This window comes from Sturnus vulgaris, chromosome 2 (assembly GCF_052056855.1).
Source record: "Sturnus vulgaris isolate bStuVul1 chromosome 2, bStuVul1.hap1, whole genome shotgun sequence".
NCBI lineage: Eukaryota > Metazoa > Chordata > Aves > Passeriformes > Sturnidae > Sturnus > Sturnus vulgaris.
In genome coordinates this window covers 81,504,175-81,522,862 of record NC_142244.1, presented here as the reverse complement: position 1 = coordinate 81,522,862, position 18,688 = coordinate 81,504,175, and the positions used below count along the sequence as shown (strand labels likewise).

General features: G+C 37.8%; 1 protein-coding gene across 4 annotated transcripts in view; it reads left to right on the top strand.

The window, feature by feature from the left end:
* The window catches only part of FGF14 (fibroblast growth factor 14), a 382,190-nt gene that overhangs the window by 355,144 nt on the left and 8,358 nt on the right, over positions 1–18,688 (top strand). For all 4 annotated transcript variants that reach the window (XM_088159883.1, XM_014873350.2, XM_088159884.1 and 1 more), the window contains one exon: positions 17,615–17,813. In XM_088159883.1, the coding sequence (XP_088016009.1) occupies positions 17,615–17,813 (199 nt within the window). The remainder of the gene's footprint in view (positions 1–17,614; positions 17,814–18,688) is intronic.

Here is an 18,688-nt window from a genome sequence, read left to right as displayed (position 1 = left end):
CTTTTCCATTTTTTATTTGAGTTTTCCTTTTGGAGCAGTGAATTAAAAAAGAAGAAGAATATATTTCGTGAAATACAAGTGGTAATTTATTCACTTTTAAATATGGTGATGCCTACAGAAAGGCTTTTATCCTGAGAACTAAACAAGGATTGATCTATGATAAAAATACTCCCCAAAAGTTAAAAAGATGCAAACAGTAAATTGCTCGAGGACATGATTTTAGAAGTGGAATCTAACAAAAACATAATAAAGAAATGGCCAAGATAATTAAAGTCTGGCATCTGCTGAGTTTCAGTGAAGGGAGAGAGAGCCTATTTTAATATTCATAAGTTGAGCCATGACCCAGCCAGGAGCAGGTTCCTTCATCTGCTCACCCTGCCTGATGGACTTCCTGGAAGAATCCAAAAGCCAGTGGTGTTGAGCATCTGTCGTGGCTCAATCCATCATTAGTCTGGGAGGCTCGGGTCCCTGTTTACAGCTGCTGTGCCCTGTGGCCAGTTCCAGGCAGGTGACAATACCTGTGCTCTGCCCTGGGAAGGTGCCAGGACCAGCTCCCTGCTTTCCCCATGCCGGGAACAGGTATCCTTGGCAGGAGCTAGGCTGATTCTGGAGAAATTGCCTTTAATGACATTCCTGTAGTGTCCTCACGGTGTGACCTGTTTATCCTAAACTCAGAGCTTTAGTTAAGGCCTTTGAAGCTCACTCTGCAGGCTGGCTATCACTTTTAGGTGATGGTGGGCATGGAGTGACACTGATGTGATCACCCAGACAGAAATGTTAGGTATTTACAGGTTGGTATTTGGTGAAATCTCTGGCCAGGGGTAGCTGTATAATTCTTCCTTTAAATGCTATGTAAAATTTAGCATTTAACCAAAGAGAATAGCTCACCTTCAGTATTAAAATCGAATATACTTTTATCAGACACGTGGAGCCAAGTACTTAAAAAATATTAATTCTTATCTTCCAGTAAGGATCCTGAGTATTTTTGTATCAGTTTTCTGGGAGGTGTAATATTTCAAAATTATTCCTCTGCTTTGTAACCCAATGTAAATGGGGTTTGAGTGAGTCATATCTAATAGATACACAAGCTGAGATACCAGATAACTTTTTTGTAAAAGTTATGCAGACTGTAGGTGTTGTACAAGTTGTGATCGTGAGTAGTGTCAGGCAAGGGACAGATACTGTGTGAATGAGAAGGGAGACCTTTTTTCCCTCAAATATCACAGCACTTTGTTTTTATTGATAAGAGTAAATAATTAAATATTTACAATAGCATTCTGGAGACTGTGATAGGTTAGAAAAGTGAAGCAGAGAGGGTTTTTGTCCCTTTTCTTTGTAAGCATGAGTCCATTTACTAAATTTTAGTTCCTGAGAAAGCTTTGCTAACACAAATTGATCGGCTGAGGCAGGGGGTGGATGGTTCTCCCCTGGATATCACTTCAGAGCAGCAGGAACTTCCTGCTCACTCCAGAGCTCCAATAAAATGTTTTATACAGAATTCTACCTCCTTTTACAGTGTCAGGCTGAAACCTGTGGCAACTTAGCTGTCCTGTGAACATACCTTTCACGTTCCAGATCTGGATAAGTGTACTGCATGGATTGAGTTTGGGAGGAAGGCTGACAAAGCAGGGAGATTCTTATTATCTGCTTGTCTTTCCATCCTGGCATCAGTGTCTGTCCTAGCATCTCCTGTAGAAAGCTGGTTTTTAAAAAGGGAGGAGTGGCAGGAAGATTTGACAGCTAAAAAGACTCTCCTCCTTCCAAAAAAATGAGGCAGAGCTGCAGCATGCTCAGATTTGAGCATCAGGATGTTCTCATGCCCACCTGAGGACCATCTTATATATTTACCTGATCTCAGGTACTTTTTTAATGATTAAAAATGCCATTCTGCAGTGATAAAATTCAAAAGAAGCTCTGCAAGCAAACTCTAGAACTTCACTGGATATATGGGAAGAGGAGTTTCTCTAAGCAATATTTTTGTACCTGTTCATTCACCCACAGTGTCTCAGCCCAAATGAACTCTGCTTTTGACTCCTATGATCTGAGACCCTGAACATTTGTACTGCTTTTTCTCTGCCCTATGGCACGACTTTGTCCCATACACTTCTCCTGATCTATTTGTTTTTAATTCTGAACTCAACTAGTGGATTTCCTTTTTCTTAAACACTTACACTGGTGAAACACCAATAGAAAATCTATTCACTCCCACATTAAATAGATTTGAGGATTGATCTGCAACCACAGCTCTGAATTGCATTTGATCTGCATATGTGTTTATATCTGGACTGTTTTTTTTTTTAAGTTTGATAGTAAGAAATCTAACTCTTTGTTGAGTGTTGTACATGAGGTATAGACAGGACAACAGGGATAACAGTGACGACCAGTGGTGAAATTGCTTCTGCTCGTTCTTGGGGCTTCCTGAGGAGACCTAGCACTGGCAAGCAGAGCACTTCAGCTAGATTGAAAAATGGGACTGATTTTGTCAGGTTAGGGGAAAACCTTTCTGGGTAGATTTCCACAGTTCTATTTTTGGGGCACTAAAATTCCTGGTCTGGTTTTCAGAAGCACTGGAGCAGCTGAGAGCAAAGCAGAGGTTTCCCAACGCTGCTTAGTGACCATCTGGCCTCCAGGTGTTAGTTACTGCTGTTAGAAGATAATCTCAAAATCAGAGATCACCTTTGAGAACGCTGGCTTTAATCTCAATTTCAGAGGTTTTTCTAGATCTATTCCAAGGCTTTTTCTCTGCTTCTTTATTTGAAATGGAAGAGGGGTATTTTTAGATCAGATATTCAGAAGAAATTATTTACTCTCAGGGTGGTGAGGCACAGAAACAGGTTGCCCAGAAAAGTCATGGAAGGCCCATCCCTGGATGTGCTTGGATGAGGCTCTGAGCAATCTGATTGAAGGGAAGGTGTCCCTGCCCATGGCAAAGGGGGTCAGAACTAGATGATCTTTAAGGTCTCTTCCAACCCAAATCATTCTGATTATGTGATTCTGTTTGCTGGCAATGGTGGGTGGAAATACTAGTGCAGACCTTTGAAGACATAAAGCTTGACAGAAATGAAAAAGATATAAAAGTCCTCTGTTTGTCTTTTTGTGAAATACCAGTTTTGTTATTGATGCAAATCACATGGAATGTAAACAACATGTTCTTGTTACTGCGGGGGACTGAGTGCCTCAGCAGAAACTGTGAGTGCTATTCACAGTGACTCCCTCTTTTCTAATTGTTGATCTCATGCAAGTACATAAAAGAATTATAGTTTATTCACTGAAATTAGTGACTTGTGTAGGCAGGTATATCTAATGCCTCTGATTTTATGTTTACTGGCAGCGTTATTTCAGTTGCTGCTTGTTTTTCCCATGGAAGAGTTCATCTCCCAGGCTGAAAGGTTTCCAGAAGCAGCAGAGGAGGCAGCAGAGGAGGCACACCTGTAAGCACGACTGCAGAGGCAGCTCCCTGCAGCAGCACTCATTTCTTAATCACTGACACAGCATCGTGTCTGTGCACATCCTGAAGAAGAGGGTTTCTCCTTTTTCTCAGCAGTCTCATTTGGAATGTCACTGTCACTGTTACAGCCTGTTACTGGCAGCCTGATTCATACCCTGAGATTTCCCAAATATCTCGGTGCTTCCTGCTGAAACCTCTGAATGCTTGGGGAAATACTGGATGTGCAAAGTGATGTATCAGTACAGAGGATCAGGTCTGAATGCCAAGGAGATGTTACATTGTCAGGGACCCAGACAAATTGCACCATGAACCAATCTCTAAATTTGGATTTTATAATATTTTTTTATTTTTTAATTAATATTAAGACTATTATTATAATATATATATATAACATGTGCTATTTTTGGAAAAAAACCCAACCAGTTGCTGCTCCCATTTTGTTTTAAGCACTGGTAAGTCTACCAAATTATTGTTATTGAGTTAACATTATCAGAATTGCCTTTTTTTGCAGCTGTTTGAGACATTTAGTGAATAAAAAAATAACCCTGGATTAGCCAAGTGATATATCTGTACCAAGCTATTGTAAATTATACAGTAGAAAACTACCCATATTTCCAAAATATCTAGATGTTTCACCCTGCTTGGGGTTTTTTCTTGTTTATTTCCTCTTAGTTAGATCAAAAGCACAAATTAAAAACACCTGATAGGCAAATTAGAGAGACAGAAGAAGAGCTGCCACCTGCTGTAAGTTTTAGATGCTCAACATCTACATGATCTTACATGATCAGTCAGTTGATTTCTCCTATGACAACAAGACTCAATTTCAGTTTTGTTGCATGAAATACAGCAGCTCCAACCCTTTATGAGCAGACTTGGTCTCCTTAGTGTTCTTTTTCCATCCTTTATACCCTATCCATTACAGAAATCAGGTATTTGAACAGAACATTAATGGGTAATAGTCTCTAAATTTCAGTGTGGTTTTTCCAGTAGCTGTCTGAAATCTTTGCAAAAGAATGGAAGTGGCATGAATAAAGTTCTGAGGAAATACCGTTGATGATAGGTTAAAACTCACAGCTAAAAAAAAAAAAAAATAGAAATAAATTAGGGCAGCATAGCACAGACAAGAGTTTATAGTTTGGGAAATATTTTATTTATTAAAGTCAAAGCTCCCTTTCCATGTCCACTCTTTCATTTGCTCTTCCCCAAGCCACCGTTTTTCTGCATTTTAAATTGTGTCTGCGTTCCATTCTGACCTTGGCCCTTGCAGATGATGGACACAGACAGAGTGTTGCTCATTTGTGAGTTATCCCCCTTCTGCAGGCTCGCCCCTGGCACAGGGTGTGTGCCTGTGCTGCAGAGGGCAGGGCTGGAGACGTGGGGCAGTCCCTGGGGACCACTGCGGGTTAGCACCAGTGAGATCAGCCCTGGCAGGCACTGAGTCACACCGACTGCTCCAGTCCCAGCCCAAAGGTCACGTCTGCTTGCCTCTGCAGTGGAGCTCATGCGTCTAAAACATCATGTTTTGTAAGGAATTACAAGCAGCAAGGCAAAAATAATCTGTTGATTATACAAAGGAACAGTACTGGCAGTTTTCAGGGGAAAGAAACACGTACATGTCTAATTCTTTAATACAAGCACGAGAATCAAATTCAGTTGTGATGAGTAAAGTATTGAAAAGTAGGTTCTTAGACTCATATGGGACTACGTGTATCTATCTGGACCAATGTAAAAGGTAGAATCTAAGACAAATGTAAAGATTTGGAACTGGAGTTCAATTCTAAACACAGGTCTTTCATCTGCATTTTTGCCTGTTTTAAAAACTTAGTGAGATAATCCAATGGGAATAACAGCAGAACATGCATGTAATTTTGATAGATTTTATGAACACGTGTCATGTAATGCCTTTAGGACAGGAAATTGGAAATCCAGATAAAGCTGAGGATAAGCAAATTGCATGTTTATAGCTCTAAGCATGAAAATATAAGCAGGGAGTCAAACCTAAGGTGAAAGTAAACAGTTAAATTCCTCAGGATATATAGGTATAGAAACAGGTGTGCAATCACTTTGACATTCTCAGGACAAGGAGTTCCTCTGGCCTGTAGCAATATTTTAATATGCTGATGGTTTGATTACTGGGGGAGAAAGATTCAAAAGATTCTTGAAAGACTTGAAGGGAATGGACAAGAAAAATGGAATGTAGATCAAAAAATATTAAAAGACAAAAAAATCCCCCAATCTTGTAAGCCAGGAGGCAGCTGAAATCAGGGTGACTACAGAGGCATCAATCATCAGGCACCAGCTGGGCTCACTGGCTGAAGTTCAGCCTCATTCCAGCTCTTCTGAATTATTTTTCAAAGTTCAGAATTTTGTGCAGTATGGCTTGATGCACACCTTTCTTGTGACAGGAACATATGAAAACTGTGCTCAGCTTTGGTGAACCAGTGAAAAAGTGTGCATCCAAGAAACTTGGAAATCAAAATACCTGATATTTTCACCTTCATACTTTTTGCTTTAGAAATCAGAGGGCTGTTTCTAAGTTCTTAAAATGGTCTTTTCTTTGCATTTAACGGTTTGTGGCTGCTTCTTACAGATAATGTAGCAGAGACCATGTTAATATTGTACCCCTTGTTTCTCTTTTACCAGTTGATGGCAGGTTACTGGTAACCTTACTGTTTTGAATTGGCTAGAGTTTTGGCCTTCATCCTCCAACTGTTTTTATACACAGTTCAGAAGCAATATATGCTTTCTAGCTCAATTTATCCTTGCAATTAGCCACTCAAGTCTATAGATAAGGTGTTTTTATTGTCATGTTGACAAAGAGGAAGATCCTCCATTTTTTCAGGAATGTAGTTGACATAAATTAAATTCCAAGCAGCCATAAAAGCAACCATAATCTCAAGTAAGACCTCATTGCTTTCTTGGAAATATATTCACAACAGCTCAGCCTCTTTGAGGAAGCTGTTGTGTTTTACAGTCTGCCTTCCTCAGGAGTAGAATAAGAGGGTTAAAAGTTGGGTATTTTTATCTCATTATTCACCAGGACAGTTCATGAATAGATTGAAGCTGCTCTAGGTTAAATGTGTTGTATTCATGCAACACTAAGTGGTGACTTTCTCAGGATGGCTATAGAAATATCGAATAATAGACAAGGAGTTACCTAGTGGCTTGATACAACCGATTTTTAAAGAAATTATCAGATTTCTAGCACCTTGAGTAAGTAGTGGCATTGATTATAACACAGTTGTCAGTAGCTCTGGACAAAAATCTTGCTTTGTTTCTTGTTATGTAAACTACTTGATATAACTTTCAATTTTTTTTTAATTTGGTTCTTCAATGCATATTGTAACACTGAGGCAAATAAAAAACATAACCTTTCACTACTGCTCTGATTTTTTTACCCTTACAGGTTTTCCCAGGCATCTATATTCATCTTGTACATAATCAACACTTAAGAGTTTGCTGCTGAGAGAGGAATTTTATCTGAACATCAGGATGTAGCTATAACCACCTTGGAGTTACCCATCCATAACAAAACCAAGCATCACTGCTGGGTGTGATAGGAGTTGCATGTAATCATCTCCTTTCTAATGAGATACATTAAATTTCTGGGGTTTTAGCATATAAACATATGCCCAAAAGTGTCTGACTTGTTTCTTCTCACAATTTCCAACTGGTTAATGTTGTGATGCCATTCCACAAAAATACTTTTAAGTGGCTGACACTTTATTTCCCATTAATTGTTTAGTTAAAACAGAAGACATAATGGATTTTCTTTTTTATTGAATCATGATACAGTTTTTGAAAGTTTGGGTGTGAGTCTCTGTACTTCAAGTTTCTTCTGATAATGGATACTTGAAGAATCAATTATGTCGATGTGTGAAAATCAATAATAGGATTATATTTTTAGATCTCTAGATGAACTGAAATATTTTAAGTGAACATTGCTATTTCCATTTTATGTATATATATGTATGTATGACTATTTCCTATACTAGAAAGACTTTTAAGATTTTTATTTACATTTATGAATTTCAGGACAGGCAAGTTTGCTCTTGTGTTATATTTTCTGGACAGATATTTCATGGCAGGCAGCAGTTTTTTGGGTGTCCCATCCTATGTGCACTGACTTTTTATTTTAAGTGGATCAGTGCTGTAGGCATCTATCTCTATGAAAGAATGAAAATGCATAAAACAGGAAATGGTACAGAATATTTAAGAGCTTGTCAGCCTGTCAGGTTTTGGCTGTATTTCTGGTTTGATGTCCATCATTTTCTGTCTTCTCATTGGAAAAGGAGAGAATGAAAAAGAACAGAGAATGGATTTACAACCCTTTGTTTTCATATATGAAAGCTGCATTGGAAGGAAGTGGGGAAAGCCTGTTGAATATTTAGTTGTGCTTTCAAAGCAGAACAAAGATGGGCAAAAAGATGCAGAGTGAAAGAAGGAAGAAATTGGTGGCTTCTCCTAAAACACATATTCACTGTATAACAAAAGTTAAATAATAAACATCTGAAAATTGTCTCTGTTCCCTTTGCTTCCCAGCCTCCAGTGATCAACTGCAGCTTATTATTGAGTTGTAAAATTAAGAGAAGACTTAGCTAATGCATCTTCTCAGAGATGTGATGAGATTCATTACACAATAGTTTTGCCTTACACTAGTCTCTGCAGACTAAAGTTCCTCTGAATTTACCTTTCATGTTCTTCTTATGAACAGCAAGGGTACAACAGCAAAAGGATGAGAAAGAGACATTTGCAAGAATTTCATATAGTAATCGTATAATTATAATTTCATATAACCTACTCTCCTAACTTTTATTTAGTCCAGCCCCTGTCTTTTCTAATAGTTGGTTTTTAGACAGTATAATTCATACACTGACAGGTCATAAAGAAAGGCTGCAAGAAAAAAACAGGCTCACAACTGTAAAGAAAAAGAAACAGAAAAGAGTACACTAAAGTAGGCCATTTCATATAGCTTGAGTGTTCTTGCAACTTTGTCTAGCTTCTCAGCTTGTAAATTACACCCGTTTTGAACTTTCATAAGTTCACACATCTTTTGGAAGGAACATGTAGAACTGAAAGACCCTAAATTATACCTTGAAAAATACCTCTAAATTTGCACCTATTTATGTTTCCTTTTGCATTTGTATATAGTTACGGACATGTCATACTATCATACTGAGAGAGGTCTGCAAAAACCCTATGTATATGAAAATATACCATCCCATCTGATGTTGCACAATAGTGGCAAAAACTGTAATCATTTTTCTTCATCCAATATTTCAGTGCATTAGAGAGAAGCAAAAATTTCCTTGTGGTAAACAACTAGAAAAAGTCATCCTCCTTAGTTCTTTTTGGGTACTTGGCCATTTCAATAACTATTTTTGCATTTTTCTTTATAGTTTGTTTTATTTGAGGAATTTGCATTGCAGAAGATTGTCTACAGTAATGACTACAAGTGTTTGGATAAACTTGGGTCAAAAAGTTCCACTGTCATTTAGAAAGGTTTGGTCTATGACTGAGTGTCTCTGTATTCCTCCTGCATTATTCATCCAGGGACAGAACAGTGGATTGATGGGCAACCAGAGGAGAATTTCCTCCCCAGCCATCATGGTTTGTTTCAACAGCTGTGTTGTTAAATCCTTCCTTTCAGTCTCTTAATTTAGTGCTGTCCCATTTTTCCCTTGGCATTGACCTTTTCTAAATGAGAGCCTGCTGCTGTCGACAAACTGATGAATTATGGCTGTTCTGAGTGGAAGTGACCCTCAAATAGAGGCTGGTTTACTCATCTTCTTCTCCAAAACCCCCCATGACAGTACTGGGAGAAAATATTCCCTACAATGCGTGCAATTTCTCTTAGTCATGCCTTGGGGCATCTGCCTTTCTTATTGATACTGGGTTTCTTTAATCACAGATGCTGTACAGGAGATAAAAGATGTCTCTCTGTGTTGATACAGCAAGGAGTTATCATTGGTGTTTAAGCTGAAGCCTTAAAGCAATTTTTACTGCATATTTGAATCTTAAGGGAAGGTAGATGCTGAGGATTACGTGGGGAGGAGATTATGCTCTGGGAGAATAAATATCTCATTTCAGTGATACAAGGATTCTGGCTGTGTTTCCTTTAAAGCCAAAGATGTACCCAAGACAAAAATTACACATTTCTGTGAAAGTTCAGAGTTGAAACGAAGCAGAAAATAACTTGTCTCTCCTTCATGTGTCTGTGGTCTATCTTGACCATATGCTATAACATGTGATGGCTCTCGGTGGGCTGCAGACTATTCTCAGACCAAAACCATAGGTACAATTTGGCTTCTCAATAATATTTCTAAAATAAATTTTTATTCTTTTATTCAGGGGGCACAGCACTTTTTTAATGGTTCTACTCTTGAGCATTCAGTGAAGTATACTAGTTTTGTAATGAGTGTCATAAAGACAGTTTGGAAAATTAGTAACTTTTTCCAGGCTGCTGCCCCAAATCTTCTCTTGTGTTTAAGCAACCTCTACTCACTTATTCCAAGTGTGAGGGTTATGTTTGTGATCTTCATTATGGGCTGCATTTCACAAACATTAGGTCATTTTTTGGTCAAATTGTCCAACTTCAAATAGCATATATCAGAAATGCTCATATCAAGGAAATTTGTTCTATCTCCACTGTGTCCCACTGAGTTGATGACTATAAATTGTAGACAGTGGTCAAAAGAAGATTAATACAAGAGCTCTGCTTGTAACATAATAGTAGCTTCTATGTAAGAAGGAGAGATGAAATATATGGCTAGTGTATATAAGTAGTAATTTGGGATCATTCTTGCAGTTATTTAAAATATTCTTTTATCTGACATCATTGTTTCATCTTTCAAATGCTAAGTTTATGAAATAACATGTACTCTCTGCTCTGAATTCCAGAAAAACATATTATTGTCTTTAATAAATTATGGATTAATATGGCCATAGCTTCTAGTGGTAGGCAAGGCAACCTATCTAGTATGAAGTAAGGAAATTTTTGTAAACCAAGATGCTATAATCTGTTTTTGCCTTATCACTCTCTACAATTACGTGAAAGGATGTTGTAGGCAGGTGGGGATCAGCCTCTTCTCCCAGGCAAACAGGCACAGGACAGGAGGAAATTGCCTTCAACTGCAGCAGAGAAGGTTCATGTTGCATAGCAGAAAGAATTTCTTCACTGAAAGGGTGATTAAGCATTGTAATGGGCTGCCTAGGGTGGAATCACTATCCCTGGAATTGTTCAAGAAATGGCTGGGTCTGCCACTTAGTGCTGTGGTTTAGTTGACGTGTTGTTCAGTCAAAGGTTGAACTGGATGATCTTGGGTGCCTTTTTACAACTTTAATGATTCTGTTATTCCAATATGGACATAAAATTAAGCCAAACTTGGGCTTTGATCAGTGTTAAGGGGATTGGAGTAAGGGATCTCCAGAGGTCCTTTGCAACCCTAACTCTTTTGTAGTTCTGTGATCCTCTTAAACACACAGATATCTCTTCAAGCTATTTTTTGTTAGGTTATCTTTATGGATATTATGTGAATTTTATTCATGGCCTTATTGTAGGTGCTTATGAATGCACATGGATAAAAGAATTGCTACATGATCAATATTACCATTCATATCTCAGCTAATTAGAATCCTAGTTAAGTGCTAATATTTGCAATAACATTAATTTACATTGACTTTTGCCTAAATTTAGTCGAAAGTGTTTTATTTCCTTGCAAGCAGTTCTAGCCTTTTCAAGCCTCTCACATTTTCAAGTCTTTAAAGAACTTGAAAGTGAGATACAGAAATCATAGCTAAAAGTTCTCTTTTACACAATGACGTTTTAATGTACTCTCAGTGATTCTTTAACCAGCAAAAATCATCCCTGATTTTTACCTGCATGATAGCAAGTCATCTTTTTATAACTTTCTTCTTTTTTAAAGACCACATGTAGTAATCTTCAAAAACAGAAATAACATTGGCTTAGAAGAGACAATAAAGGCATTCTATGTCTGTTATAATTTATTGAGGAAATTTTCTGTCAGAAAACGGTGGAAAGTGTTTGAAAGTGGCTATGAGTGTTTGCTGCTTTAGTAGGACTTCTGTAGGTTTGTCAGGTTCAGCTATTACTGCCTTTACTTTTGAAGTTAGTAATTTGACTGCAAAGCTTGTAGTGGCATCTAAAGTCTTGAGTTCCTTGGTATCTTACTTGGCCAGTCTGCACATAGAAAATTCTGATAACGTTGCTTGTTCTTATTCTGATGTTTAAAAATTATGTTCGTATGAGGCTTTTATTAAGCCCAGATACACTAAATGTCTTCTTAACCTGAAGGAAATAGAATAGAAATTTCTCCTTAATTAATAAGGTACATAACCATGTGTTGCTCTGTTTTCTGCCATTCAAAGAAGAGCTCGTGCACAAGTTTCAAACTGCAGAGTTTTAGCCATCTTAAGTGTTGACAAAATTTGGAGTAATGGACAGGAAATATTAAGTGATTTTTTGTTTTCCTGCACAAACTTTTGTCAAATAGGTTTACTGTAAGACACCTAATTCAATGCACAGATAATCACCAGAATATCAATTTAAGTGTGTTCTAAGTCTCTCGTGCAGGAGAAGCCTCCAGATCTTTCAAGTTTTGCTGCAAAAATCTGTGACAAGGCCTTTTACTGTTCATCCCATTGCAGCTGTTTTCTAGGATCTCATCATTTCACACTTTGATCACTGCAGCATCCTCCCCTCCTGCACTGAGGAATACACTGCTACCCCCACAGAGCTCTGCCGCAAAGTTCATTTCCCACCTTCGTTATTTTAACTTACTTCTCTTTTGAGTGCATTTTCCTCATTAAGCAGACTGCTTCTTTTCAACCTTAAGACCAGTCTTCATGAGTCATTTCCAACCTTTCTATCCACTATTAAAATGTCATTTCCTTCTTTTATTCCTGTGTTGCTAGCCTAACTCTCAAAACACTTTTTTGCTGACTCTGTGCTGCTTTTCTCTCTCTGCAGAAATTTCCCATAAGCTTCCACAAAGCTCGTCTTGTCCTGTCTCTATCTATCCTTAAGAAACCTTTGTCATAAATTCTACAAAAAAAAAAATTATAACCACCTACTACCATGCTGATACCATTGATTGGATGTGTTGGCTTTTTAGGATTATGAGGTGTTTGCATCAGTCAGATTCCACTTGGTCTGTGCTTCAAAAGCTCTGAGGTCTTGATCCATAACCTGTACTTTTAGGTGCAAGTAATGAATAGTATCAGTTTTTTTTACAGTGCTTGATTAGACTGGCTGTTCCTTGCCCGACAATCTCTTTGAGTTTGTATTGCAATTGTGTTTTCTGCATGGCACCAAGGAGAAACTGCAGCTTGTCCAGCCTACAGCTGTGCTTTTGCTGCCTGGTTGATGAGCAAGTCCTGTTGTGCCCATCTCCAGGGGAGTCCACTGCCTCCTTGTTTGCTGCTGGCTACAATTCTAGAGGATATCTGCTGGCTTTATCACTTCTGTGAGCAGTGACTAATGCCCTTCCTTCATATATTTCAGAATAAAATACAAAGCTAAAGTGGCTTAAAGGTTCAGGACTGGAAGGAAACTTTTGTGGGAGCCCTTATTGTTAGTTCAGCTGACCATTGTAGAGGCAGGCTCTTACACTGTCCCTCATGGTGTGCAATGGAAGGTTACTTTTTGTTCAGTCCTGACAGTTCATTATTGATTTACAGAACAGAAGTATAATTTAGAACTGCAGGTCTCTATTTAATTTTTAAACAAAATCTGGAAGCTATGTGACTAGTTGTGTTGTCATGCTAGTTTTGCTTTGTAACTGTGTGGTTCACAGCATATTTCTTTGTCCTGAGAATTGCACTAGGAAAACGCTGTGCTTTGGGGGGTTTATTTAAAGTGAAAGGTCATGCCTAAGAATGGATGTGTGCTTCTTCTTTAAAGCTGACTAACTTGAACAGACTAAATTGTGAAATCACGGCAGTGGGAAGTTACACTGATAATCCATTCAAATATTTTCAATTACTCAATGGCTTGTGGGACAATAAAGTTTGCTGTACTTTGATTTTGTATGATAACCACTTGCTACAGTGCCACATTATTGATTGGCATTGAGGCTTAACTTCATCATGTCAGACCTAAGCTTTTGATTGACAGGAAGACATTACTTGGTAGGGAATTAATCTCAGCTGTCATCTGAATTACTTTCCAACAACCCTTATATCTTTGTGTTGACACACAAGTAACCTGAGCTCTGTTGTTCAGAAACTCCCAGGTTTGAGAAGTGGGTAATGCTTCTTTTTATTTTATTTCTTTTGTGTATTGTTCTTATATGAAAGTAGATTCTGCTACCACCACATGATTCCATGAGGTGAAGCCCCATCATTTTGAATACTATAATGCTAAGATTTGGCAACGCTGGTGGAGGTCCCAAAACTAAGAACTCTGCAATGAAAGAACTTTTCATTCCAGAAGTTTGAACTCAGTCTTTAATTAGAAATTAATGCTACTGCAACTAGAATTAAAATATTTCCAAATAGGATTCACATCAAGTAAAAATTTGATGAGAAACTAGAAAAATATCCAAGTGAAAATTCTTCTCAGCAAATTGCAGTTTAATACATCCTTCACTTCTCTGGGACCCAGGAAGCTGTATCAGATTGCAGTTCACAGCCAAAATCCATCCCTGGGGTTTTGGAAATTGGCAGCTAGTATACACTTTATTTTTCAAATGTTACTTTGACAGGATAAAACCACTTTTTATATAAAACTACAGGTTAAATCTGGGCTCTGACCTTGAAAGAGAAATCCTGAGCACAAGTTCTTGTTGCAAGTCATGTCTGGTTTTGCAATGTATTCATTCACTTCCTAATACAAAATGTCCTGGGATCAAAACCCAAGAAGTCATTCTTGCAGGGAAGATCTAAATTATTCATGTCAGCTAGATGCAGATTTGGATTCCTTCAGGTTGGATACAGATAGGGAGGTAGCCTAGGGGAGTGTCCTCACCACTCAGTTTCTCTTATAAAACATCCTGTACTGCCTTTACCCCCAACAGTAGGTTTAAAAAAAGTTGTCCATGTTTTGTTGTTTTGTTTTTTTTAAAGTCAGTGTTGTTGGCACATTAGTAATTTTCTGGGAGTTCCCACTAGGCTAAGAGATACAGTTCTAGATTTGACCTAGGTACATGCAAAAACAGCATCTTAGGTGTTATGGCTACTTTAATGTAGAAAATATAGTAACGATTTTCATCCAGCTGAGATGGTGTCTGACGCAAGACTTTAGGCACCACTCTTAACTTAGAAATATTCAATTTCACCTGATCCCCAGGGAAGTGGGCCATTTCAGAAGTCTCCTGATTATCCTCCTTAACTTTCCTTAGAGGAACTGGTGTCTGCAGTTCAGTACAGTAATTGTCAGGTGCCAAATTTTAATTAATGAATACTCCCCACACTGCTGGAACTATTAGTCTCCTTTAAAGTAACATATATTTAAGGGACTTTTTGACTGAGAGTTTAACTCAGGCAGAAGAGCCTCTGAACATACTGGATGAATGCAAACCCTGTCCAAAGCTGTTACCCTACTCAGACCTTTGGAGTAGGATAGCTGCAGTAGTTTTAGGCAGAATACATTATTTGGATTTGACTCCTCCTTGTACGCCAGGAAAAAAATATCAGAGTATTTTTATGGTTTTCATGACTACATAGTAGTAATGATGCCAGTTTGTCCAGTCTATTAGTCTGCAACTAAGAGTAGCCAAGTAATTGCATTGACATAATCTATATGTTTTTTTCTTACTTGGTAATTTAAATGCCTACCACTTCATATACTGTTCACTGTCAGAAACACTACTGCAATGCCAAATAAATGAGAGAGGAAAGAGACTGGTTTGATTCAGGGAGGGGGTATGAATTGAAGGAAACTTGTTTAAGTATCATAATGGATATTGTTAGGGAAAACATACACATAGTGTTTAGAGGCAGCCAAGCAGCTCTAGTACGGAGGAACATAGAATGACAAACAGCTTTGTTTATAGCACAAAAACTGTGAGTATTGGCTAAGAAGTAGTGTTTATAGTAATTGAGCCTTACAAGGAAGTAAAACTTCATGGGGAACACAGGGGGTAGCATTTTCAGTGAAGTAGGCAATAAGGAGAGCTGTGTAGGCATTTCCTGATTAGCATCTGCTGTTTCAACAGCCAAGGAACATGACTCGCATGTAAATGCTTGTGCTAGGCTTTAACAGGCATTCCCTCTAGCATGCCTCCCTGCCTTCTGGCTTTATTTTGAGTCTCCTTGAGCCCTACTGTGACTTGAAATCAGTGGAGGAGAAAGGAGAGTAACACAAACAACAGATGTCTTAAAGTTTTGAAGAGAGAGAGGAAAAGCCCCATGGCAAAGGAGAAGGTGCTGTTAAGGTGTTTTCCTGTCATTAGTATTCAGTGCCTCTAGTACAGACTCTTTTAGCATTTTTGCATGTATATACATATACATGTACATGTACATATACATATACGTATGCAGTTGGTGTGCAGTTGTATACATGGGGGTAAAGAAGTGGTAGTGCAAAAAAAATGCCCATTGCACAATTCAGAAATTTTTTTTGCACCCTGTAAGAGTGTGGCCTATAGACACTAAGTGTACTGGTTGACATAGCCAAAGCAACCTATTTTAGGGCAGGCTCAGGAATTTTTTCTCAGCTGTTCTTTGCTTTTGGTCTCTTGTTGCATAAAAGACATTAATTTTTTAAATCTGAAGTTCAAAGATTGGGAATGCTAATAGTGTGCCTGGTGTTCATCAAGACAGCTTTTGCTTACAGGTGGTAATTTAAGCCATGGCAAAACAAATACCATGTACCCCATCACATTAGGAGAACTAGGTTGTGCACCAAGTGACATTCAATGCACATTCAGAAAAGTCTTTAATCTGTGCTTTTTGGTATGGGGAACTGTGTCTTTAAGGACTTTGATTTCCAGAAAGTAAATCTGTGGCAGAAGCAGCTGTGAAATTCATACAATATATAGGCAGCTGGGGATGGCATAGAGACCCTGAAAATACATTGCCTGCTGGGTGTTAACTCAGTACTGCATGGGGCCAGGAGCAAAAAGAAATGGAAAAAAAAAAACCTGTGAATGGAGAATTGAAAAGATGTGAAGTTTTCAGATTATTTTTTTTTGCTTTTTGGGAAAGATAACTAAAAGAAATGTAAAGAGTATTCAGGGCTGGGAACTTTGAGCTCTGAAATCTTAGCAAGCTACTTCCTCCTTTCCCACATCTACCTCCTCCTTTTATGTCTTATTTCTTCTACAGGCTGCAGCAGATGGGTCCACAGACGGAAAATTACTTTCACACAGAATTATTTTTTCTTGTGATATTTTAAATGTATATTTATTTGCTTATTAACTTACTGGATTTTTTCAAAGAATTCTGGTAATCTCCATCTCCATGGATATTCACACTGTTTATTTTGTTAGTTACTTGTGTTATTTACGTATTTGTGTGTGTATATATATATATATTTAAATTATTTGCCTACTGTACTACAGAAGTTCATGCTTAGATTAACTTATATAGAGTTTAGGACAACTGCTGTTATTGAATGTGACTTCTGAAGAAAAAATCCAGTTTTGGAATGAATTCTGAGGATGCCAGTAGGAATTACTATTCTTTGTCCAGAAATTTGTAAATTAGAATAGTATTTCCCTGTGATGGTATTTTCCTGGACTACAGGGAATGCTATACATTATATTATGTTGGTAGCAGCATTTTACATATCAAATATTAGTTGTTGTAAACAAGAGGGAGCTTGCTGCATTCAGTTAGAACAACTGTTATCTCATTAATACTATTTTAGCATAGACTTTCTTAATCTTTATAAGGATATCCTATCAGAAAAATAAGCATAATAACAATAATTATGCCTGTATTTTAAATAGTGCTTTCATACATATGTGGCTTTCCTTCTGCTTTAAAAATATACTGTCTCTGTTGGACAGATGGGTAAACTGAGCCATGCATGGGAAGTGAAATAAGTGCACTGGAGGTCTTCCAGACAAAGACAGAACTCCTAGTCTTAAAGCAGAACCTTATTTTAAATCATATATAAAAGTTATCACGAGGTATTTGTAAATTAACAAAACAAATCCTGCACTTTAGAGATACCATTTAATTTTTTTTTTCTTCCAACAGGAACTTTTTACACCAGAGTGCAAATTCAAGGAGTCTGTTTTTGAAAATTATTATGTAATCTACTCATCCATGCTCTACAGACAACAGGAGTCCGGGAGGGCCTGGTTCTTGGGGCTGAATAAAGAAGGGCAGGTCATGAAAGGAAACAGAGTGAAGAAAACAAAACCAGCAGCTCATTTTCTACCCAAGCCATTGGAAGGTAAGGCTCAGTCCATCTCTGGAGGACTCTGCTATAGATCTCACAAGAAGAGGGAATGGTTTCCAAAACGCCCTTACTGAATGTGCATGCCCCACAATGTCAATGCCATTCCCAAAGTTTCATGGAGAAGTTTTGTGCTTCCATGTAGTGATGCTACAAAGGGCATATGTAAAAAACATTTTTCCAGGGACTAAGAGGTCATTCTACAAGAAAAGAAGTCTTTTGTGGAAGAGAATTGTGCTGCTTTTAAAATATTCCGTTGTTAGGGACAAAATCTGTTGTGAGTCTTGCAGTGAGAAAATAGTTCTTTCATTAGGCAGAATGAAATAATGATTATTGTAGGATGATTGGGAATTATAAAGGGAATGGATGAAATGTCAGCATTTAAAAGTAAAAGCTTTCTAACACAAAACACAAAGGTCTCTCAATAAAATAAATCATGATGTATTACTTTGCCAAGTGGTGCAATGTACACAACTTGTTTAAGTTGGCCTTTAAACCAAGATAGGAGCAAATAACAATCACAGTAACCTTATACACCAAAATGATGTCACATTCTCTGTAAAATCAATTTATTATCTTGGAACTTCTGTGTTGTCCTATCTATTCTGCAGGCCCTTATAAACCTCTGCTGCCTTTTGCTTCTTGCCCTGATGGCACTATTCATTGTTCTAATTGCTGCACATAGCCTCAGTCATTCTGAAAATTATCTCATTTCTTACCATCTGAAAACACATACCTGAGAAATGCTTTGGTTAGCAGTCCAATTCCTTTTAATATTTAACTTCAAATTTTTCATTGAAGGATCAGTTTGTTTCTTTAGTTTCATCGTAAGGAAAGAATCAGAATAATCTTATTTATTTGAAGTCAGGTTG